The 25,740-nt window shown below is 35.8% G+C and overlaps 1 protein-coding gene across 1 annotated transcript in view; it reads left to right on the top strand.

Moving 5' to 3' along the window:
- The window catches only part of UNC93A (unc-93 homolog A), a 46,125-nt gene extending 22,833 nt beyond the window's left edge, over positions 1-23,292 (top strand). The window contains exons 5-8 of the mRNA XM_069070421.1: positions 1,679-1,893; positions 17,237-17,372; positions 19,589-19,720; positions 21,970-23,292. Of these exons, the coding sequence (XP_068926522.1) occupies positions 1,679-1,893; positions 17,237-17,372; positions 19,589-19,720; positions 21,970-22,235 (749 nt within the window). The 3' untranslated portion in view covers positions 22,236-23,292. The remainder of the gene's footprint in view (positions 1-1,678; positions 1,894-17,236; positions 17,373-19,588; positions 19,721-21,969) is intronic.
- Positions 23,293-25,740: the final 2,448 nt, after the last annotated feature.

Genomic DNA, 25,740 nt, shown 5'->3' with positions numbered 1-25,740 from the left:
GCATATCCCCAACTCAATTTTAACACCTTCTCTGATGACTTCTTCTGGCATACTTTATAAACAACAACAAAAAATCTTAGGTGACCCTAGGCCACAAATTGGCTTAGATTAAAAAAATCTAGTAACCTATTAATTTTTCAAGTCTAAAAATGAAAAATAGAAATAATACACATAAAATATAAAGAAACTATTGTGCAATTTGAGGCATCAACTTCTGTGAAGATATACATATTTTTTATAAAAAGTCATACTTTTAAATATAGCACAATGTATTAGGAAGTAGAAAAAATAAGGAGTATGCTATCACGAGGGGAAAAAAAATCTAGGCTCCTGAAACCTTATATTCCTATGAGATCCTCTTTCAAGGAATCATCCTTTTTTTAAGGCATATAATGTAGTTTTTCTTTGTTGGCCATGTTCTAATTGTCAGGTTGCTTTGGAGTTGCTTTGGAAACTAAAGTTTACCTAGAAGCAAGACAGGTCTGGGACTCCACATATTTATATGTAACATCCTTGGCATCTATTTCTCACTTTCTCTCCTTTTCAGGAGAATGTTTCAACATCCTACTAAGAAATTTTGAAACTAAAGATCCTAATAACATGATGGAACCATGGGAAAAGAATTCTGTGCAATAGGTGAATGGAAGAGAATTCTATCCCAATAATGTTTATATGAAGAGAAATCAGCTAATATAGTTGACTTAGAAATGTACTATAATAATTAGAAATCTATGAGAGAGAACAGTGTGAATGACTCAAGGATATGGACTAAAAGAAACCTTTTCATACCACAATTAGTAAAATATAGTACCTTTATTATAAAGATAAAAGATCGGTGAAGGGACAGTGAGCATAATCTCTTGAGACTTCCAAATAGTCCTCAGTAAGATTCCATTCTAATTCATTAGCACCATTGAATTAATGTGATTTTTTTAAGGAAATGGAGTTAGGGGCAAGTGGTAAAGGTATATTTGGTCATGGAAAACTCACTAACTGGCTCAGCCACAAGAAACAAAGAGTAGGAATGAATGAGAACTGTCCTAAATAAAGCAGTGCTTAAAAATGTGGATCCTCAGAGATCAATGCTAAGACTGGTCATATTCAATTTTATGAATGTTCTGGAAAAGATCATAATCAGTGTAATCTAGTCTTCAGTTATCTGAAAACTTTCACACCCCAGCTTTTCCAAGTAGTGAAATGTAAAACCTATTGGGACAAATTGGAAGAAGATTATATTTGAATTGTAAGACCAAAAAAGAAAAAGTAAATACATTTCAGTGTGAGTTAGTATAAGGTAAAGAATTATAATCCCATGGATTCCTAGAATGTAAGAGATGGAACAGCTATTAGAGATTATGTAGCCCAATGTCTCCCTCAAGCACAAACTGCCTCTAAAATCTCCCCGATGAGTTCATACTCAGGCCTTCATTCAAAGGCCACTAATGTTAGAGAACCTAGTAGAAGTTTGCTTGCAAAGTGCCACTCAGGTTAGTATGCATTACATTTTTTGTGCATTATTAGTTAATTCCCATACATCCAAGTTTCTCAGATTGCTATTGGGCTCTAGAAAGTCATTGTTCTAAAAGGTATGGTCCAATATCCTGTGATGTCCAAAACATTTCACAAAAAGCCACATTTAGATCACAGTTGTCATATTAGGTTTCTTTTGTCTCCATAGGAAGTGGTGTTTTGGCAGTGTTACTGGTAGCTGTATTTCTTGAGCAGATCCTAAATGATCAACTGGAAAATACAAAAGAAAAGAAAAAGGCATCTTTTGGATCCAATTTCCTGGCAACTTTCAGGCATCTTAAAGATAAACGGCAATGCCTCCTCATTCCACTGACAATGTATAGTGGATTTGAGCAAGGATTCCTTTCTGGTGACTACACAAAGGTATGAGAGAAAATGAAAACCATATGTATAACTAATGATGTGTGTGCCCTACCAATGACTTAACTAGGTTCTACTGAGAGGTGGGGCTGATGAAGGGCAACTGTAAATCCTTGGCTTGTTTCCCTCTAAAAAATGAATATTAAATTAGTAATTAACCAGAGATATAGAGGTTTGTCAAGAGATTTGACATGGTCATGAAGAATATTCAATGCAATGAATAAATGGAAGAACATTTTATTATGGATGGTCTTCCATGTGCTTTTTTTCATGGACACCTTTGTCTTGAGTGAATCAAGACTTGAGCATTGTAGAATCTCCTAAATTAGAAGCATGATTACTCTAAAGATATTGACCTGAATATCCATAAAGGAAAAACAAGTGGATGAAAAATGCCTATTGAACGGCTATGATAACCAGTTGGATAGAAAACCTATGGATTGGTCCATCAATGCATGTCATTTAGACAGACACTGTGCATGAACAATGAGCTGTACCCAGAACTGGAGAAGAAAAGGAAGAGAGAAACCTGTGTGTGTTTCTTTGGGGAAATTGAGCAATGTTTTCAGTGAGACTGACTTAATCCTTAGGTAACATCATCAACCACACCAAGAATAAAAGCTGGCATTTACCTTAAGGTTTGCAAATATTATCTCATTTCATGTAAGGTAAGTGAGGTAAGTGCTACTGCTATTCCTCATGTCACAGTTGAGGAAACTGAAGAAGACAGAGTTTAAGTGACTTAGTGACCCAGTATCACAGGACTAGCAAGTCTGTGTTAGAATTCAGGTCTTCCTGACTCCAGGGCTAGTAGTATTCTATCCATTGTACCACTTTAGCTGCCAATGTTCTTCTGTGGATACAATATGACTGTGAGCCATGAAATGCTAACATCTCTGAAGAATTAGACTCAGGATCATCCAAAGGGCAATAGAAAGGTGGGCACAAATACACTCCACCACATTAGCAGCTAAGAACACACAGATGTGTATGATAGAAAAATAAAAATAGATAGTTTATTTACTGAAAATGAGAACTGAGGAGTTCTGCTTCCAGGAGCCAAGATGGTGGAGTAAGAAGTAAGTCATTCTCATCCTCCATAACTGAAGCTTGAAAACCCAGAAAATATCACCCCAGGAAAAACCTTGCAATAGCTGAGCCAACAGAAAGATAGTGTACAGCAGGCTTGTAGCTCAGGAAGTTTGGGGGATTACTGGGAAAGGCTCCTCTCACTCTGGGGGAGGGGGAGCAATACAGGGAAGTAGGCATTCCAGCAAGCTAGTACCCCACCTCAGTAAACCAGGGGGGAGATTCTGAGCCCCCGGGTAGTGGAGCAGGCAAACACCAACACCAAGAACCACACCCCCCTCTGAGTGACTCAGCACAGACAGGGAAACTGGTAGACACCAGTTCAGAAACCACCACATGTGCCAGCATTCTCCAGCAGCCAAATCTGCTGGTGCTTCAGCACCACTCCAGAAGGTACAGCTCCAGGTTAGCAGACATCCTCCAGCAGTCAAACATTTGAGTGCAAGGCCTGGGCAAGCAGGCATCCCCCAATGGTCAGACTCCCCACCCCTACCCCAAGAACTCCAGTGTTACTGACCCAAGTTCAGCACCAGGTAAACTGCCAGACCCCTTTAACCTACAGCTGCCAACAGGTGAGGCCTCAGCATATAATCCCAGTGACCAGGTCCCTAGTACCCAGCACAGGAAGCATGGGACAGTGTCCCTTGCGCTCCAGCAGGACAGCACAACTCTAAAAGTCAGGAATTTGGTAAATACCATAAGCAAAAAGCAGAAATGGATGATGATCATAGATTGTTATTATGGGGACAGGAAGATCAAGGCACAAATTCAGAACAGAACAACATAATCAATATACCCACATCTGAAATCTCAAAGGGGAATATGAACTGGTCTCAAGCCCAAAAAGCCTTCTTGGAAGAGTTCAAGATGCATCCTTTTCAGATCATGCTGCAATAAAAATTATATGTAATAAAGGGCCATAAAAATAGACTAAAATTAATTGGAAACTAAATAATCTAATCTTAAAGAATGAATGGATCAAACAACAAATCACAGACAATCAATAACTTCATACAAGAAAATGACAATGAGACAACATACCAAAACTTATAAGATGCAGCAAAAGTCATTCTTAGGGGAAGTTTTATATCCCTAAATGCTTACATGAATAAAATAGAGAAAAAAGAGATCAATGAATTGGGCATACAATTTTAAAAGCTAGGAAAAAAACAAATTAAAAATACCTGATTAAATACAAAATTAGAAATAACCAAAACCAAAAGAGACATTAATAAAATTGAAATTAAGAAAACTATTGAAATAATAAATAAAACTAAGAGCTGGTTTTATTAGAAAAAAATAAAATAGATAAACCTTTTGTTAATTTGATTTTTAAAAAGTAAGAAGAAAACCAAATTACCAGCATCAAAAATGAAAAGGGTGAATTCACCACCAGTGAAGAGAAAATCAAAACAATAATTGGGATCTATTTTACCCAACTGTATGCCAATAAATTTAATAATCTTGGTGAAATGGATGAATATTTATAAAAATATAAATTGCCCAAATTAACAGAAGAGGAAATAAAATACTTAAATAACCCTATTTCCTAAAAAGAATTTGAAAAAGCCATTAAGGAACTACCTAAGAAAAAATCTCCAGGTACAGTTGGATTTACAAGTGAATTCTATCAAACATTTAAAGGACAATGAATTCCAATACTATATAAACTATTTGGGAAAATAGATGAAGAAGAAGTTCTACCAAATTATTTTTTGATGCAAATATGGTGCTGATATCTAAATTGAGAAGAGACAAAACAGAGAAAGAAAATTATAGAACAATTTCCCTAATGAATACAGATGCAAAATTTTTAAATAAAATTTTAGCAAAGAGATTACAGCAACTTATCTCAAGGATAATGCACTATGACCAGGTAGGATTTATACCAGGAGTGCAGAGCTGGTTCAATATTAGGAAAACTATCCGTAAAATTGTCCATATCAATAGCAAAGCTAACAGAAATCATATTATTATCTCAATAGATGTAGAAAAAGCATCTGATGAAATACAACACCCATTCCTATTAAAAACACTAGAGAGCATAGGAATAAATGGAATCTTCCTTAAAATAGTAGGTAGTATCTATCTAAAACCATTAGCAAGCATTATATGTAATAGGGATAAGCTAGAAGCATTTCTAATAAGATCATGAGTGAAACATTATTACCACTCTTATTCAATAATGTACTAGAAATGTTCGTTTTAGCAATAAGAGAAGAAAAAGAAATTGAAGAAATTAGAATAGGCAAAGAAGAAACAATGCTTTCACTCTTCACAGATGACATGATACTATGCTTTGAGAATCTTAGAGAATCAAGTAAAAAAAATTACTTGAAATAATAAACAAATATCAAAGTTGCAAGATATAAAATAAACCCACATAAACCATCAGCATTTTCTATATATTACTAATGAAGCTGAACATGAAGAGATAGAAAGAGTAATTCCATTTAAAGTTACTGTAGTCATGGTAAAATATTTGATAGTATACCTGCCAAAATAAATGCAGGAAGTACATGAACACAATTACAAAACTCTTTTCATACAAATAAAGCCAGATGAAAATAATTAGAAAAATATCAATTGCTCATGGGTAGGCTTGAGCTAATATAATAAAAATGACAATTCTACCTAAATTAAATTACTTATTCAGTACCATGCCAATCAAACTACCAAAAACTTTTGTTATAGAGCTAGAAAAAATAATAACCAAATTAATCTGGTCCAGGATATCAAGGGAATTAATGAAAAGAAATGCAAGGGAAGGTGGCCTAGCTTTACCAGATCTTAAACTGTATTATAAAGCAACAATCATCAAAACTACTTGGTACTGTCTAAGAAATAGAGTGGTGGATCAGTGGAATAGATTAGGTAGGTAAGACACAACAGTCAATGACTACAGTGATCTACTATTTGATAAATCCAAAGACTCCAGATTCTGGGATAAGAACTCACTATTTAGCAAAAATTGCTGGGGAAACTGGAAAATAGTTTGACAGAAACTAGGCATAGACCAACATCTTACACCCTATTCCAAGATAAAATCAAAATGGTTACATGACTTAGATATAAAGGCTGATATTATAAGCAAACTAGAAGATCAAGGAATAGTTTACCTGTCAGATCTATGGAGAAGGGAAGAATTTAGGACTAAACAGGAGATAGAGAACATTAGGAAATGCAAAATGGATCATTTTGATTATATTAAATTGAAAAGTTTTTGCACAAATAAAGCCAATGCAATCAAGAGTAGAAGGTAAGCAGAATGCTGGGGAAAAAAATTTACTGCCAGTGTTTCTGATAAAGGTCATATTCCTAAAATATATAGAGAACTGAGTCAAATTTATAAGACTATAAGTCATTCCCCAATTGATAAATGGTCAAAGGCTACGAACAGGCAGTTTTCAGAGGAAGAAATTATAGTTATCAATAGTCACATGAAAAAATGCTCTAAATTACTATTGATTAGAGAAATGCAAATCAAAACAACTCTGAGGTACCACATCACACCTATCAGATTGGCTAACATGACAAAATAGGAAAATGATAAATGTTGGAGAAGATGTGGAAAAATTGAAACACTAATGCATTGTTGGTGGAGTTATGAACTGATCCAACCATTCTGGAGAGCCATTTGGAACTATGCCCATAGGGCTATAAATTTGAGCATACCCTTTGATCCAACAATACCATTTCTAGGTCTGTATCCCAAAATTATGAAAAAGGGGAAAGGACACATATATACAAAAATATTATAGTAGCTCCTTTTGTTGTGGCAAAGAATTGGAAAGTGAGATGTCCATCAATTGGGAAATGACTGAACAAGTTGTGGTATATAAATGTAATGGAATCCTATTGTACTATAAGAAATGATAAGCAAGTGGACTTCAGAAAAACCTGAAAAGACTTATATGAACTGATGCTCAGTGAAATGAGCAGAACCAGGAGAACATTGTACATACATAGTAACAGCCAGACTGTCTGATGACTGACCTTGATAAGACTAGGCTCTTCTCAGCAATGCAAGGATCAAAGACAACTCCAAAAGACTCACAATGGAAAATGCTATCCACATCCAGGGAAAGAACTTTGGAGTCTGAATTCAGATAGAAACATACTCTTTGCTCTCCTTTTGTTGTTTTGTTTTATTTCTTCTTTCTCGTGGTTCCTACCATTAGTTCTAATTCTTCTTTACATATGACTAATGCAAAAATAGGTTTAATATGATTGTCTAAGTAAAGTCTATATCAGATTGCATGTCATCTTGGGGAGGGGAGAAAAGAGGGTGGGGAAGAAAATTCAAAACTCGAAATCCTGTAGAAGTAAATGTGAAAACTAAAAATAAACTAGTTAATTACAAAAAAAAAATGAAAATGAGGGATGAATGGTACACAAGTTTCTTTGGCATCCATACAATATCAAGAATCTAGAAAAGCATACCTCCCAGCCCCTCCCCTCCTCTGGCATTTTGGTTGGCTGACATTTTGTGCATGTATAAGAGGACATGGACAAGAGTTGTACAAGATAAGAAGGAGTAGATGGGTTGTAATCTACATTTAGATAGAGTATAAAAGTCATAAGATCACAGATCCACCACAGTATTTAAGTGTCATTTGGAAGGAAGAAGCTTTAGACTTGTTCTATTTCAATGAAGAGACCAGATCGAAGACTAGTGAGAGAAACCTGTGGAGAGACAGATTTAGGCTAGATATAAGGAAAAAGCCTCTGAATAAATAAAGCTGTACCAAAATAGAATGGACTGACTTGGCAGGTGGTAGGTTCCCTCATGCCAGAAGGTTTTAAGCAAAGTATATATCATTATTTTTGGAGGAACATTGTAAAAGAAATTCTTTCCAAAGTAAAAGCTAGACTAAAAAGCCTCTGAGATCCCTTCTACCTAATATAGTTTATTATTTTGAGACTTAGGTTTATCCACTAAGGAATCAGTACTTTCCAACAAACATGAAATTCATTAATTGTAGGCTATTATAGGATAATGAATATGCCATTTTTCACCTTTAGATCCTTAAGATATTATATGGTGCCTTGAAAAGAGTAGGCATTTTATAATTGTTCAGTTGCATTGAATGCATTTCTACTCTTTGACTGAAAGAGAATAGCTTATATATGACCTGTCTTTAGAAGAAAAAAAAAGGTGTTAAGAAACATTTTAAAAAGATGCTTAGTTGGCCATTCTCTATAGACTCATTTAATACTCCGATTACTTCTGTATTTGTTGCCCTCAATTAATGGTCATGCCCCTATTGCACAATATTAGAAAAGGTGGAAATTTTAATATTTAAAGAATATAAGACCTTTTCATTATTCTCAGTCAAAAAGCATTTATTAAGTGTCTATTGTGGGCTACTTTGCTATGCCTTAGGGTTGCAAAGAAAAGCATAAGGAACCCTTGCCTTCTGTTAAAATATGCATTACGATAGTTATTATAGGGGCGGCCAGGTAGCACAGCGAGTAAGAGCACTGGCTCCAGTGTTGAGAAGACCTGGAGATCGAATCCCGGGCTCAGACACTTAGCACCCACCCAGAAACACCTGGCCGTGTAACCTTGAGCAAGTTACTTAGGCCCCAATTGCTTAGGGGCAGCCAGGTGGCTCAGCGAGTAAGAGCACCAGCTCCAGTGTCGGGATGACCTGGATTAAATCCGGCCTCAGATACTCAGCACCACACCCAGAAATAACTGGCTGTGTAACCTTGAGCAAGTTATTTAACCCCTATTGCTTTAAAAAAAAAAAACAATAGTTATTATAAATTCATCACTAGATTCAGTGTGAATCAGTCTAGTTTCAAATTCAAAACTTTGACTCTTGACAATGCTAATTTGTCTCTGTGGCATTGCCATGCCTCCTGTAACTGCTTCTGTACCCTCAATTTCCTTTTTGCATTTGATGATCAGTATGGTACAATCATTTGGGATTTACTAAAATGTCATTAGAGTTTGAATAAAGACAGGATTGGGGAGTGCCTTCTGTATCTTCCATTGACTGGATTAGCCTCCCAACACCTTCACAACATAGATAAAACCTCTTGGATTTCTTTGATTCTGTAGCCATAGATCTGAGCCTATAAAACTATTTCCACCAAAAAAAGAGTGACTCACTCAACTAAGTTAGAGAAAGGTTAATTAAATTCAACTTAAATTAAGCAAATATTTAGGAAGTGGTTGCTATATGCTAGACACATGGGTTACAAAGATGAAATCTGACAAGTTACCTGCGGGGGGAGGAGGGGGAGCCTTTTACATAAATAGTTATAATGCAAATCAGACACTAAATGAAAAAGAGATCTAGACTACAGTTCTGAAAACTATAGCCAGAGGGCTAAATGCAGCCTTCCTCCTTATTTTTGTATGGATATGAACTAAGATTGCTTTTTACATTTTTAAATACAACAAAATTTTATCATTCTCTACTTACCTGCTATACAAAGACAAACAACAGACCATAGTTTGCCACATCTTGCCTTTACCCCCTTACTCGCCCATCTAGACAAAGTACTGGGACAAATTTTCAGAAAGGAGATATTTTTATCTGGGGAGATTTGAGATTGCACTTCATGAAGGAGGAAGACAATTTATCTGAACCTGAAGAAAGAATTCACCAAGTGGAAGAATGTGAAGGACTCTTTATATTTTGGAGATGCAGCATAAAATTTAGGGGATCTAATTTTGTTGCATCTTTTGCTAAATCTCACCAGTAACCATGTGTTGTGCCAGGCAATATTTACAGTGCCCATGATCATGATAAAGACTGTGACTATAAGTATCACATGATGTTCGATTGCAAAATATACCAAACTCTCCAGGTAGAGGACAGAACTGAAGCACTTATTTGGACACCAGAAAACTGAATCCCAAAACCAGTAAACCAATTCCATTATAGTGCTAAAGATATTAAGAAGCCATAATATCTGAGAGCCACAGCATCCTTCAGCCTTCCCACAAACCAATACAAGATCAGTATTTACTCACAAACCTCTCTATCCCCTTGCCTCAACCTCCTCTCTCTGGCTCTGACCAGCTTCCTGTTGGCTCTACTTCCCTTCAGCAAATTCCTCCCACCACAGGCTCCATGTGACTATATTCAGGTTATTAGGGGGCAGAATTTATCTTTACAGCAGGGAAGCTTTCTGTGATCTCTGCTCTACCCTTCAGCAAATTCCCTCAATCACAGGCTCCATGTGACTACTTTCAGCCTATTAGGGGGCAGAGTTTATCTTCACAGCAGGGGAGATCTTCAAACTCCCCCCTAGGTCTATTAAGGGGCAGGGAAGATCTTCAAATTCCCATTTTCATTACACCATGGAAGCTTTAGTCAATCAATATATACAAGTAGAATGAAGTTGTAATATAATATCTCATAGCCACAGATATAGGGCATCTATTTATTTCAGAAGATAGATATCCTGGACACAGTTAGTAACACAGGTACAAGGACAATTTAAATGGGAGGTTCATCCTTGGATTTTCATCCCACAAACAATTGTAGCAGAAGGTTGTTATCAGATGTCATGGCAACAACACACACACACACACACACACAACTTGTAACAAAGAAGGTCATAGACTCACAGATGCATTTGGTCAACCTGGTTCCCTTTCTTGAGAGATACCTCGGTTTATGGAGAGGCTGGACTAAAATGGCCAATACCTAACCTATTGTGCAGGCTGAAATGTACTTCCACAGCAGATGTCAAGTCTAAAAGCCTGCTCACCTCACAGAGTCCTTTAAATAGGCAGTGTTTTTTGTGCCTGGCAACTAACCTGGAATGAGTATGTACCCAGGATCTCAGGGTATCTGACCTGAAGATGAGAGCTAGGCAGATCTTTTCAGATTAAACTCATCCATTCCTAATAGCCTGCCCTCCTTCCTAAAGGTAAAATTGGGATTATTTGAACTGGAGAATTTGCAAAGTGAGGTAAATAAAGGGTAGAGTAGAGCTATGGGTTGGTTCTAAGCAGGTGGGTTTGGCCCCTCTCACCTTTCTTATTAATAAGCCTTTCCTCTCTCTTGTCCCTAACCCTATCTTGTGTCCGATTCCTGTTAATTAACTCATAAAAAGTTAGAGATGAGAATTTTTAGGTTTTTTTTTTTAATTTTAATTAAGAGCTTTTAAAAACCAAGATATCTCTCACAAGAATAAAATTATGGAGCTAAAGTTACTTGAAATATGGGTTTTGTTTCCACTTTTCTACTCTCCCAACATCAGGGATCCTGAGCTGGTGGGGATGGGATACATGTGGTCAGGAAAAATGAAGAGTGAGGCATGGATTCTGGAGATTGTTATCTGACCTTCTACAGAGGTTAATCCAATGTTCCCCTTATTCACAAAAGAGCAATGTCCCATCTCCTGCACATTCCAGAGAGGGACCGACAAAGAAGAACTGACATTCCTAGAGAGTTTTGCTAAGATTTACAAAGTACTTTACACAATTACTGAGAGACCAGAGGAATGCTGTAGATATAACAACTCAATTTTAGAAAAACATTGGACAAAGTCTCTCATCTCTTATGCAAAGGATGGAAGGATGTGGGCTATAAAGAATAAAATTAAGTGAACTTGGAACTGGCTTAATGGCTTTACTTAAAGGGCAGTCATTACCAGTCAGCTTCAACTGTGCTTGTCTTCAGCTGTTTAGCATTTTTATCAATGACTTGGAAAAAGGCCATGCTTATCAAATTGCAGATGACCCGCAACTGAGAGGGATACTTGACGTACTGTATAACTAATGGAGTCAGGATTCAAAAAGATCTTGTCACATTTAAACAATGGACTTAATCAAATGAAGTGAAATTTAACATGAATATCCATGTAGCTCAGCTAGACGGCACAGGAGATGTAGTGATGGGCACATAGTCAGGAGGACCTAAGTTCACCATGTGACTCTGGGAGAGTAACTTAACTTGTTTGCCTATCTCCTTGTCTGTAAATGAGGATAATAATAACACCTACTTCCTAGGATTATTGTGAGGATGAAATATGGTAATATTTGCATGGGACTAAAATAACTCCCTTCTGGCACATAATGGTGATATACATATACACATATATATGCTATTATTATTATTAAATTATATATGTAAACGAACATTTCTATTTTTAAAATCAATTTTACAAGCATAAGATTAGCAAGGTGTAGTTATAAAGCAGTTAGTCTAAAAAAAAGGGGGGTGTTTTAGGTTGTATAAGCTCAACAAAGTTAAAAGTGTCAGCCAAGGAAGCTAATAAAGTTTTGACCTGCTTTGAGAGAAATAGGGAGGCAATAGTCCCACCCTTCTCATCCCTGGTCAATGTAATTAGAAAAGAAGAGAAGAATGAGGACTGAGAAAAATCTGTTAGATTTAGCCATTAGGAGATCATTAATAACATTAGAGAGAGATTTCAGTTGATTGATAAAGAGGGATATCATGTTAAAAGGGCATAAAAAGAGGTGGAGCCAATACAGAGGAGTAAAGGCAGGGACTTGTCTTAGCTCTCCCTCAAATTCCTCCAAATACCTTTAAAAAATGAGGCATAAAATTGAGTAGGAAATAAGAAAGTAGAGGAAATGAGTGTAAGATAGTTTTTTGTTAGGAGTTTAGTAGTAAAAGGAGAGAGATGTAAGGCAGTAGCTTGAGGAGTTATATGAAAGTTGTTTTTGAGGATGGGGGAGATCTTGATGTATTTTTGACACTAAGGAAAGATAAAAAGGAAAGATAAAATCTTTACATTAGAAAAAAAAATGAACAAGGTGGAAATTTTACAGAGGAGATGGGAGGGGATAAGATTCAAGGTCATAAGCAGGAGACATTGGCCTCAGTAAGGTGGGTCACCTATTCCAGTGATGTTGGAACAAAGAAGAGATTTGGAGAAGATATTGAGATTTGAAGGGCAAAGGGAAAATAGGGAATGTCTGATGGAAGGCCACCATTTTCTTAGTAAAGTATGAGGCAAGATTCTCTGCTAAGCCTGTGGAAAAAGGACAGAAGGGAGTAGGTAACTTGAGAAGAAAAGTGATTAGGAAGACATTCAATAGAGAATACAGTAGACAGTCAACCAAGGAAGAGAAAAGGTGAAGCAGTGAGTGGTCTTATGGTAAGACCACATTTAGAGTATTATAGTTAGTTCTGGGTAAACAAATTTAGGGAAGAATATTGATGGGTTGGAGAATATTCAGAGGAGGAACATTAAGATGGAGAAAGGCCTAAGTTCATTTCATATGAGAATCAATGAGTTCATATCATGGAAGGACTGGTAGCTCAGAAAGGACTTAAAGGGTCAAGATAGCTTATTCAAGTATCAAAAGGCCTGCCTGTTAGAAGGATTAGTTTTGTTCTATTTGTCTTCAAAGGGCTAATGTGGGATTAGTGAATTAAAGTTGTAAAGAGTTAAGTTTATGCTACATGTGAGCCTGTGAGTACTATCTCAAAGGGAAAATGACTCCCTCGTGAGTCCCCTACTTGAAGGCCTTGGATCATTTTTCAGGAAAGGCTTGGACTCTTCCAACTCAAATTATGTGATTTTGGAGCCAATCTAATTCTCTTAACTATGTAATTTAGACACTACTGGTATTACTAGCCCTACCATGCAATACTATTGTCAGGTCTAACAGTAGTTAAGTGACTTGCCTAGACAGTGAATAAATATACAAAACAGGAAATAAATCCAAGTTTCTCCTGATTCCAAATCCAAGTCCTAAAATCAATAATAACCAAGTTCGGATTTTAATCCTTACCCACATTAAAATAATTCTCTTTCCTCAATTAGGCTCCCTGTTAGGTTTGGAAGTTATAGTCAAAATAAAATATTACTGCCTAGTTGCAAGCAACAACAATATAAAATATGAACCCTGGAATTAAATTTTAGAAGGAAAATTTGAGGAAATGAGAGGGCTCACCAATTTCATCTTGTTTTAGGTTATTTTTCATAGTCAGGATAGCTCTAGAACATTAGATCATTGTGGTGTATCACAAGCAAAACTGAATTTAACTATGGTCTAATAGGTCATCACTGCTTATCATTCCCTCAGATCCACTCTTCAAAGACTGCCTTGACTCTCTTCCCTTGGCTGAAATGTTACATCTGAGGATGAGGTGGGTTAGAACATATACCAAGGAACTTGAGCAACCACTAGTTATTTTATTTTATTTTCTGTTATTTATCTTTATTTTCCCAACTATATGTAAATTTAAAAAATTGTTTTATAAATTTTGAGTTCCAAATTCTTTCCTTCACTTTCCCCTTCTTTGAAAAGACAAGCAGTTTGATATAGATTATACCTGTTCAGTCATGCAAAATATTTACACATTAGCCATGTTGCAAAAGAAGACCAGACCAAAAACAGGGGCAAAAAAAATGCTCCAATCTGTATTCAGATTCCATTGGTTTTTTCTCTGGAGGTGGATAGCATTTTTTTTATCACAAGTCCTTTGGAATTGGCTTGGATCTCTGTATTGCTGAGCATAGCTAAGTTATTCAAAGTTGCTCATCATACAATATTGCTTTTAATGTGTGTAATGTTCTTCTGACTCTAATCATTTCATTTTCCATCAGTTTATGTAAATTTTCCCAGGTTCTTCTGAAAGCATCCTACTTATCATTTCTTATAACACAATATTATTTTGTCACAATCATATACTATAACTTCAGTCATTCCCCAATTGATGAACATCTCCTCAATTTCCAATCCTTTGCCACCACAAAAGGAGCTGCTATAAGTATTTTTGTACATATAGGTACTTTTCCTTTTTTCTTTGATGTCTTTGGAGTACAGGACTAGTAGTGGTATTGCTGAGTCAAAAGGTATGCACAGTTTTATAGCCCTTTGGACATAGTTCCAAATTGCTCTCCAAAATGGTTGTCAGTTTACAACTTCATCAACAATACATTAGTGTCCCTATTTTTCAACATCCCCTCCAACATTTGTCATTTTTTCCCCTGTCATATTAGTCAACGTGACAGGTAAGAGGTGGTAATTTGAATTTTTCTAATCAATAGTGATTTAGCATATTTTTTATATGTCTATATAGATAGCTTTGATTTCTCTACCTAAAAACTGCCTCTTCATATCCTTTGACCATTTATCAATTGTGGAATTACTTATACTCTTATAAATTTAACTCAGTTCTCCATATATTTGAGAAATGAGGCCTTTATCACAGAGTTTTGCTGTAAAAAAAAATCTGCTTTAGTTTCCTGTTTCCCTTCTAACGTTGGCTGCATTGGTTTTGTTTTGTGCAAAATCTTTTTAATTTTATGTAATCAAAAATATCCATTTTCTATTCTATAATACTCTCTATTTCTTGCTTAATCATAAATTTTTCCCTTATGCATAAATTTGACAGGCAAAATATTTCATGCTCCACTAATTTGCTTATAACACCATCCTTTATGTTTAAATAATATACCCATTTTTTACCATATCAGTAAACAGTGTGATATGTTGTTCTATACCAAGTTTCTGCCAAACTGCTTTCCAATTTTCCTAGCAGTTTTTGTCAAATAATGATTTCTTGTGCCAAAATCTTGGATCTTTGGGTTTGTGAAACACTAAGTTGCTATAATCATTTAATATTATGTATTGTGTACCTCAACTATTCCACTGATCCACCACACTATTTCTTAGTCAGGACCAGAAGTGGTCCTGTATTACACAGTTTGAGATCTGGTTTGACTAGGCCACATTCCTTAACATTTTTTTTTCATCAATTCCCTTGATATTCTTGTCCTTTTGTTCTTCCAGATGAATTTTGTAATTATGTCCTCCTAGCTCTATAAAATAATTTTTGGTACTCTGATTGGTATGATACTATAATAAATAACTTGATTTAAGTAGAATCATCTTCTGTATTATATTGGCTCAGTCTATCTGCAAGCAATGACTATTTCTCTAGTTGTTTAGATGTGACTTTATTTCTCTGAAAAATGTTATGTAATTGTGTTCATATAGTTTCTGTGTTTGTCTTGCCAGAGAGACTACCAAGTATTTTATATTGTCAACAGTTATTTTAGGTGGAATTTCTCTTTCTTTCTCTTGCTGCTGGATTTTGTTGGTAACATATAGAAAGGCTGAAGATTAATGTGGGTAACCACCAGTTTATAAAAATAGTTTCTCAAAATCTTTTCATGTATTAAAGCAGGAAACATTTTTCTACCTCTCTTTTTCCCATTGAGATTTTTATATTTCGCATCATCTTCCTTCATTGGCCCTCTGGGAGGCAACTAGGTGGCACAATGGACAAAATAATACATGAAGAGACAGAAAATTTGATTTCTCCTCTGCCTTAGATACTGCTTTAGCTGTGTGAACTTGGGTAAGTTACTTAACCTCTGCTTGCCTCAGTTTCCTCAACTCTAAAATGGAGACAATAATAGCAGCTATCTCATAGGGTTGCTGTGAGAATCAAATGAGAAAATATTTCTAAAGTGCTTATCACAGGACCTGGCACATACTAGGCACTTAGTAAATGCTTCTTCCCTTTCTTCCCTTCGCCAGTATTCAGTTATTAATAATGATTAGCTTCATCTATCATCTTGTAACATAGTTCCTGAAGAAAATAACATGGATATATTCATAGAAGGAGGACTGGGTTGAATTTTGTCAATGAGTCATAAATTCAGTTAATTTTTCTTTGCATCCAAATTTCATGTGTAAAACTTATCATTGACCTTGAAACACAAGGAACTAATGGGTGAAACAAGGTTCCAGACTAAATTAACATGTCATCCATCAAATGGCAGAATGAGTTAGAGCATGATTTAGAATCCCTCCTGAAAAAGCTTAATTCCCAAACTGTGACAATGAAGTAGCTAGAGCTGGCCTTGTAACCAAGAAGATCTGTGTTCAGGTCCTATCTCTGACACATCCTGACTGTGCGACCCTGGGTAAATCACTTAACCCTGTAGGCCATCTCCAGCTGTCCTGATCTATATCTTGTCGCTGGACCCAGATGGCTCTGGAAGAGAAAGTGAGGCCATGACTTTGCACAGACCTCCCTCACTTAAATCCAATTTATTTGCAAGTCCTGGCATCACCTTCATGATGTTATGGTCCTCTTCAAGTACAAAGGACAAACAACGACAGGGCTCTAGGTATCTCTCTAGAACTGTAGTTATGGAGAAAAGGTTAAGCCACATTGGCTGAATTTCCATCTGGAAGTTTCTTGTCGTCATGAAATCACAAGTTCAGTCCCTACCCATGAGGAAGAGCAATCATGAGTGCAAACATCATTTTAACATTTGCCTCTTTTCTCTTCAGTCATATGTCACCTGTGCCCTGGGCATACAATATGTTGGCTATGTGATGATCTGCTTTTCGGCCACCAATTCCATTTGTTCTTTGCTGTTTGGAAAGCTCTCCCAATACACTGGCAGAATAGCTTTGTTTGTACTAGGTATGTAATAACTTTTGTTCCTTGTAAGGATATCTTTTATATATGGAGGTGATTCTTCTAACCCATTAAGCAGCATGGTAGGAGAAAGAGCTCTGGTCTTAGATTTTGAAGTCTTTTATTTAGCTTCTTGTTGAATCCTTTACTATTAATGCAAGTAGGAAGAAGTTACTTCCTTTCTATTTTCTCTAGACCTTACTGTACATGAGGATTCTAGTAGCAGCATATTGATTTAGAAAACCACACATTAACATTGTCTATGTGTGTATGTAAGTATACATATATGTGTGTATATATAACACATACATACATAGATACCCACACATACATATATACTAAATGCTTCCCAATTACATTTTAATCTGGTTCCTCCTCCTTATGGACCACATGACTTATGAGCTGTGCGTTTCACCCTCTGAACTATCTGACCTCCCACGGTCCCATTCAATTCTACATCCTTGGAAACTATCTTATAAGGATGTTGTTTAGAAAGCACTATATCTGTATATCTCTAAGTATTTATATGCACACATATAAACACCTATGTTTGTTATTTATTATATTGTGATTATTATATCAACAGAATTTGTATTCTGTTATTCTATATGAAGTTATATTTTAAATTTTACAATGTAATATGTACATATATATTTGTATAAATTATTAGCTCACTAATTCCTTAGAAAGTACTCAGATCTGCTCATGCTTTTTCACTTGGTTCACTTTATGATCAAGAGAATGCATTTGTCAGATAGTGGATGAGGGCTGGGAGAACAGCATATGGGAAGGGAAGAGAAGGGGAGAGAGAAAGGGAAGGGAATGACAATTAGTATTTATTTATACGTACTTACTATGTGCCTTACAATTATTATATTAGAACAAAAAAAACCCCAAATTATCCAAATGATGCTGATGATGTATAATTATTGGGATATATTGCAGGACCCCAATAAAACTGAGGAGAAACCCAGAGGTGAATTAGGGAACATTTAGCAAGGAAGGACCTTAAAAACTACCTAGTCAAATCCTCTTATTTTACAGATAAAGAAACTGAGGCCTAAGAAGTGAAGTGACTTATCAGAGGTCACAGACAGTAATAGAGCTAGGATTTTAACAAAGGCAGTTTTCTTGCTCTAAATCCAGGGCCTTATCTTGTTTTCTTGCATGTTAATATAGAAATTGTAAGACTAACATTGGGAAAAGACTCATTTATTAAGAAATCTTTATTTAGATTATTATAAGTCCATTCACTGTTGCCATCATGCCTGCAAATAAATGTAGGTTTCCTTCCCAACCTGCTATGCTCTAGCCTACTTCTTTTACTGATCATCCAAGACTTCAAATTTCATAGATTTTATCATTCAAAAAAAAGTGGGAAGAAAAAAGAGTTCAATATTAATGATAATAAGCAAGGATTCTGAACTGTGAGGTTGGAAAAAGATACCCAATCAAAGCCTGAAAGAATTGGAGAATGGAGGAATTCAGCATTAAGACATGCAGGCAGGCACTTTCCCATTCCAAAGATAGGCATTTTGTAGAGAAACAGAAAGTGTATTATGATCTGGAAGCCATGATAGACATCATGCAGAAGTCACAAATGTCAGAAACATTGTGAGGCAGCATGATATAGTAGTAAGCATCCTTAGTTTAGAAAGCTTTTCTGGGTCCCTAATAGTTAACTTACCTTTGTTTTCTTCCTTTATTTATAATACTGGCAACTGTCCTAGGTCTTAAATTTGCAGACTACAATGATGGGTCTCATCCTTATTAACCCATTGGCTGTCTCAGGTCCAAGATTCCCCTATTTTGATATTTTCAGCTTAGTCTTCAAAACAGTGAACCAGTTAATCAACAAGAATTTACTAATTGATTACTATGTGCCAGGCCCTATCCTAAATGATAAAAATGAAAGGCAAAAATGAAAAAAAAATCTATGTATGTTAAAGTAAACCTAGACACTCTATGACAGGTTTGTATTGAACAGAATTCTGCATCCCAATAGCATCTGTGCCTTGTCTTAGTACAAAAAGTCTCAAGTACTAGGTTAGACTCAGTAAAATGGGTGCACTAACCTGCTCATTTATCAAAGGAAAATTGGACATTTTAAGATCAAGGAATGAGTTCCTTCTGCACATCTAAATTCCAATCCTGCTCTTTAACTGATTTTCAATGATCATTTGTTTCCCTTTTATATTTTTCCTCTCTCTTCAAACTCATAGCTGCAGTGATACATGTTTCCTGCATCATCTCCCTTTTGCTGTGGAAGCCCCACCCCAATCAAATGGCAGTATTCTTCATATTTCCTGGCCTCTGGGGTGTGGCGGATGCTATTTTGCAGACACAAACCAATGGTAAGTATCATTCTCTAGCTTCTTCACCTTCAGACCATAAAGACTGTGGAGGGTTCCAAGAGGAAAGGCATAGTTAAGAAATCCAACAATTAGGGGTGGCCAGGTGGCTCAGCAAGTAAGAGTACTGGCCCCAGTGTTGGGATGACCTGGGGATCGAATCTGGGCTCAGATACTTAGCACCACACCCAGAAATAACTGGCTGTGTAACCTTGAGCAAGTTACTTAACCCCAATTGCTTTGAAAAAAAAAAAAGAAATCCAACAATGGCTCCATCAGTGATCATTTATTACATGCCTACTGTGTGTCAGGCACTGTGCTAAACCTTGGGGCTACAAATATAAAGAATGAAATGATCCCTAGCCTAGCTTAGGTTGTACCTGGGAAACAAGAAGTTCATATATAAGTACATACAGAAAATAAAGAGAATAAAATACTAAAAAAAAATACAAGGTAGTTAAAACAAAGTAATTGGACAAGGAAGGTGCTAGCAGTTGGGACTTTCAGAAAAGGCTTCATGTAGAGAGAGACTGATAATTGTGCTGTGATGAGAAGGAAGGGGGTGATTCTATAAGGAGCAGGTGAGAAGGGAAATGGAATGTCATATGGGAGGAACAGAGTGAAAGTCATTTTGCTTGGATCGCAGTGTGTGTGTGTGTGTGTGTGTGTGTGTGTGTGTGTGTGTGTAATGATGTCCAATGAACCTAGAAAGATCATTTGGGGCTAGGGTAATGGGGATGATTGGGATGACAATAGCACCTACTTCATAGGTTTATTTCGAGGATCAAATGAAATCACATAAAATAAGCACTTTGCAAATTTTTAAGCATTAAAAATGTTAGCTGATGTTATTATTATTAAAAATGTGAAGACCTACCTCTCCCAGTCATTTTCAATTGTTTTGGAACTTAAAATGACTTTCACAAAATAACCTGATGTCTTCTTCTGGCTGCTAGCAGTCAATATTATCCTTCTAAACCTGGTTCCCCTCAAACTACTGTAACCTTGCAGAGAGAACACAGTTCTTTCTTTTATCCCTTGTTCTATCCCTTAAAAATAGTAGAAAAACTTTCTTTTGGGTGTTTTAAGGGTTTCCCTAGAATAAATGGTGGGGGGGGGGGAGGGGTATGAGGTAGGAATCATCACAACAATTCAAAGAGGAAAGTTTAAAAGAATTACAAGGGTCTTTTCAGTCCAATTTTGGTGTCTTGGGATACACATAAGATACTAAACAATGTTCTTGGTGCCTCCCTTTTCATGGAAATGATCTCCTAATTCTACTAATACTTCTCTGAAATGTCAACTGACCTGTTTCTGGCTGAGTTAGATGTTGGTTTAGTTTTTGCTTTCAAAACAAAGACCCAGTTTGACAAAGCTATAAGAGCCCTAAGCTGTAATAGGTACCCCTTACCATCCCATGGCAGAATTTCTTTTTGATTTCTTATGAGTAAGAACATATGCTTCTTTCCTTTATGTTAAATTAGCAGTTAGAACTGCTAGCAATCTTCTACGAGAAATGAGGCATTATTTTAAGAATATGACTTTTTTTTGAAAGGTAGCTAATATAACATGTATATGCATACTTAATTAAATGTATGCTTAACAATTAAAACTGTTGATGGGCACAAAAGATGCTGCATCATAAAGTATGGGGAAATATGCAAAGATAAAGATTATGATTAGATAAAGAGAATTCAGAGTTGTTGTTTTTTTTTTCTTTTTGGAGGGCAATTGGGGTTAAGTGACTTGCCCAAAGTCACACGGCTAGTAAGTACATCAAGTGTCTGAGGCTGGATTTGAACTCAGGTCCTCCTGACTCCAGGGCTGGTACTCTATTCACTGCACCACCTAGCCACCCCAAATTCAGAGTTCTTAAACATAGAATTGGAACACATGTGGGTCATTCTTGAATTTATTTCTGTGAATGAAAGGATGGATGCTGTTAAATGTTATTTTTGCTTCTTTTGTTTGTCCTTGCTTATGAAATATTATATTTGACCCAGATAATAATGAGTTAATAACAACACACTATTATTTTTCACTTCTAAACTAACATAGAAAAATAACTTGAACATATAATGGTAATTGTTTTTAGCTCTAGTACCAAAATGGAAGGTTTACTTTAAAAAAAAATAAACATTTTGTTGGGAATATTTGAGGAACAGTGATGTATGGGTCCCTAGTCTCAGAAATAATAATAAAAAACATTGTTTCAGGACAAATTTATCATTCCTTTCTGTTTTTCCTTGCAGCCATCTATGGAGTTTTATTTGTGAAGAACAAGGAAGCTGCTTTTGCCAATTACCGCCTTTGGGAATCCCTTGGATTTGTCATTGCTTTTGGATACAGCACATTTTTGTGTGTCAACATCAAGCTATATGTAGTACTTGGGGTACTGATTTTGTCAGTGGTGACCTATGGGATGGTTGAGTACTTGGAACATGGGAAGCCACCTGAGACAGTTGCCAAAAAAAAGGAAAGTCAAGCAGAAGAAACGGTTACTCAAACAAAGATGTAAAAATGACAAGATACTTGAGGAGATACAATAAGAGGCCTCAGAATGGTTTCCTGTATAGAAGCACCAATGCATTAAATTGTTTTCTTAGAACAACTTCAGTTCTGGTCACAGTACTTCAATGTGTCTGTGATCTCATGAATGTGAGTATTCTCTCTCTCCGCTGGTTAGATCACGACCCATTCAGTTCTTTTTATCCTGTGTAATTTTTGTCCATATTCTCCCATAAATCTTCCACAGGGAATTTGTGCAATATTCTGGAAACATTCCTTTTGATCTTTTTATATTTGGGGGGAGGGTATGTAGTAATGTGATATGAGGGATATCCATCTATTATCCCTTCCTCTTGCTATTTGACTGGCCCACTTCCTTTCCTTATCATCATTTCCTATCATACATACTATTTCTTACATGTGGGTCATTACTGGAAATAGGCTTCTGCCCACTTTGATCCACCTTTTCAGTTTTGATTCTTGGAAGATTGTAGTGTTCCGAAATTAAAAACTATACAGTTTTGCTGAGAGAAATTTTGTATAAAAGATTTGGATCTTGAAAGTACATCATTGAAAATACCACATAACCTTCCAAATGTAATGTAACCCTTTCTCTTCCTCCTATTCAATTCTGGGCCCAAATCATCATCTGTAGTTCCTGTCCCTATATGTACTAGAGTATTAACTTAATGTCATGACCATCTAATTTCTTGTCATAGTCTAGATAATAGACATTTTTCACTCTTTAATTTTTTTCTGGACAAGTTGTTATATCAATCTTTTATGTAATCATGAACCTAACAGAGGAGGTGTTTTAATATTCTCCAGGACCTAAAAAATTCAGACCAGTATCATCTTTAAGGAGTAATATCCAGAAGACTTAACATATATCAATATAGCAAGTTCAAGAGTTTGGGGATTGGCCACATTCACTTTTACATCACATCTCAGACTCTAGGAAGATCCAGGGGGTAATTCTATATACTTTCTCAGTAATTAATAAAAATGTATTCTCCTTCATTAAATATTATTTATTTAATAAACTGGAGAAACCTTTTTCTCACAAATGATTGCTTATTTATTAAAACCACTAATCTCCTAGGTTTGAATAAACACCAGAAGTACAAGCTATACAGTTGACTGTAGCAATGATAACATAAAGACATAAATAATTTACAGTTTTCACTGTGAGAAATGTCATTCTCAAGTAACTCAAACTATAGCTGTAACTGTAGCTATCTTCTCTTAACCACTGAAAACACAATTCCATATCATTCAGTTTCTCTCAACAGTCTCTTTCATGAGGCAGTTTCCAATGAGTAAGAACTCTGTACTTAGCATCAGGAAGACCTGAGTTCAGAACTGGCCTCAGACAGTTCCTAGCCATATCACCCTTGGCAAGTCACTTAACCTCCCCCTCAGTTTCATCATCTATAAAGCAGGGATAATAATGGCCTCTATCTCACAAAGTTGTTGTGAGGATCCAATGAGATAACATGCAATAAGATAACTTACCTTAAACTGGTATTAAAAGTGAAAACAGCTTCTTCAGAAAAGAAGATAGTTTTTTGTCTTCTCCATCTTTAATCTAGTAATGACAGGAAAACAGTATTCAGTATTAAAGAACTATATCATCATCAGGGCAGTAGGAAGAGTTTACTTAGAGAACATGGGTGTGAAGCTATTATGTTGGGTTTATCTCAAACAAAAATGAAAGGCTGAGAAAGAGGGATGCCTTGGGAAAAGGGGGAGGGAGAGGAAGAAGTTCACATAAAGGAGGTGTACAAAGAAGAGTCTTTACAATGGAGGGAAAATGGGGGGGGGGGAGGCAATACTTGAACCTCATTCTTATCTGAACTGGTTAAAGGAGGGAAAAATTCACACACAAATTCAGTTCAGTATAAAAAAATGTATCTCTGGTGGATAGGTGGCACAGTGAGTAAAGCCCTGGCCCCAGAGTTGGGAGGACCCGAATTCAGTGCCAGCCTCAGACACTTAACACACACACACACACACACGCACACACACACACACACACACAAACTAGACATGTAACCTTGGGCAAGTTACTTAACCCCAATTACCCTTCAAAAGGCAAAAAAAAAAAATGTATCTCAACAGCAGGAAAGTCGGAGGGGAAGGGTTAAGAGAAGGGGAAAAGGTGTGATAAGAGGGAAGGCAGATTAAGCCAGGCAGTGGTCAGTAACAAAACAGACACTTGAGGAGGAGAAAGGATTAAAAAGTGGGATGGAGGGAAGTACACAGTTAGAAATCATAAATGTGAATAGGATGAACTCAACTCTAAAATGGAGCTGGATAGCAGAGTGAATCTGAAACCAGAATCCAACAAAATGTTGTTTACAAGACAAACAAAAACACTTAAAACAAATACACACACAGTTAAAATAAAGGGCCATGATAGAATCCATTATGCTTTATCTGAAGCATAAAAGGCAGGGGTAGCAATCATGATCCCAGACAAAACAAAAGAAAAAAATGTACTTAATTAAAAGTGATAATGAAAGAAACCATATTTTGCTAAAAGGTACTATAAATAATAAAGTAATAGCGACACTAAACATATACTGCATAGACTAAATGGCATAGCATTCACATTCTTAATGGAAAAGTTAAGTAAATCACAAAAGAAAATAGAAAGTAAACCATACTAGTAAGAGACCTTAATTTACTGCTGTCAGAACTACATAAATCTTACCATAAATTAAAAAAAATTAAGATGAATAGAATTTTGGAAAAGTTCAATATGATAAAGCTCTGGAGTAAATTGAACGGGAGTGAAAAGGGGTATACTTTTTTCTCAACTGTACATGACCACAAATTCCGGCACAAAAACAGCAGAAATACAGAGATATTAAAAGCACCCTTGTTGGACCATAATGCAATCAAAATTAAATACAATGAAGGGCAGTGGAAGAATAGAAAAAATTAACTGGAAACCAAATAATCTAATCTAAAGAGTGAGTGGGTCAAAGGACTAATCATATCAATCTGTGGGATGCAAAGAAGTACTTAGAGGAAAATTTATAACTCTAAATCCTTACATCATAAAAGATAAAAAGAAAAAAAATCAATGAAATGAGCATCCCCCCCAAAAGCAAAAAGAATACAAATTAAAAAACACCAATTAACAGCAACATAGAAATCCTGACAATCAAAAGGAGAGATTAATAAAATTCAAAAGCAAAAAAAATCCATTGAAATAATAAATAAAACAAGGAGCATATTTTATGAAAAATAAAGATAAATCATTATTTAATTTGATTTTTTTTAAAAATAAAGAATACCACATAAAAAGCATCAAAACTGCAAGAGGATGAATGCACCACTAATGAAGATGAAATAATGCAACTAACAGTAGCTATTTTGCTAAATTAAATGCAAGGAAAACTGATATCTAAATGAAATATAAGAACCTTTGAAAAAATATTAAATGCCTAGATTAAAAAAAAGGAAATAGAATACTTAAATAGTTTTATCTTAGGAAAAGAAATTAT

Source organism: Petaurus breviceps, unplaced genomic scaffold (genome assembly GCF_028583685.1).
Source record: "Petaurus breviceps papuanus isolate PSGF00001 unplaced genomic scaffold, PetGlider_PUasm1.0 90808, whole genome shotgun sequence".
Taxonomy (NCBI): Eukaryota; Metazoa; Chordata; class Mammalia; order Diprotodontia; family Petauridae; genus Petaurus; species Petaurus breviceps.
The sequence above is the reverse complement of the archived record's forward strand: the minus strand, read 5'-3'. Positions and strand labels throughout refer to the sequence as shown.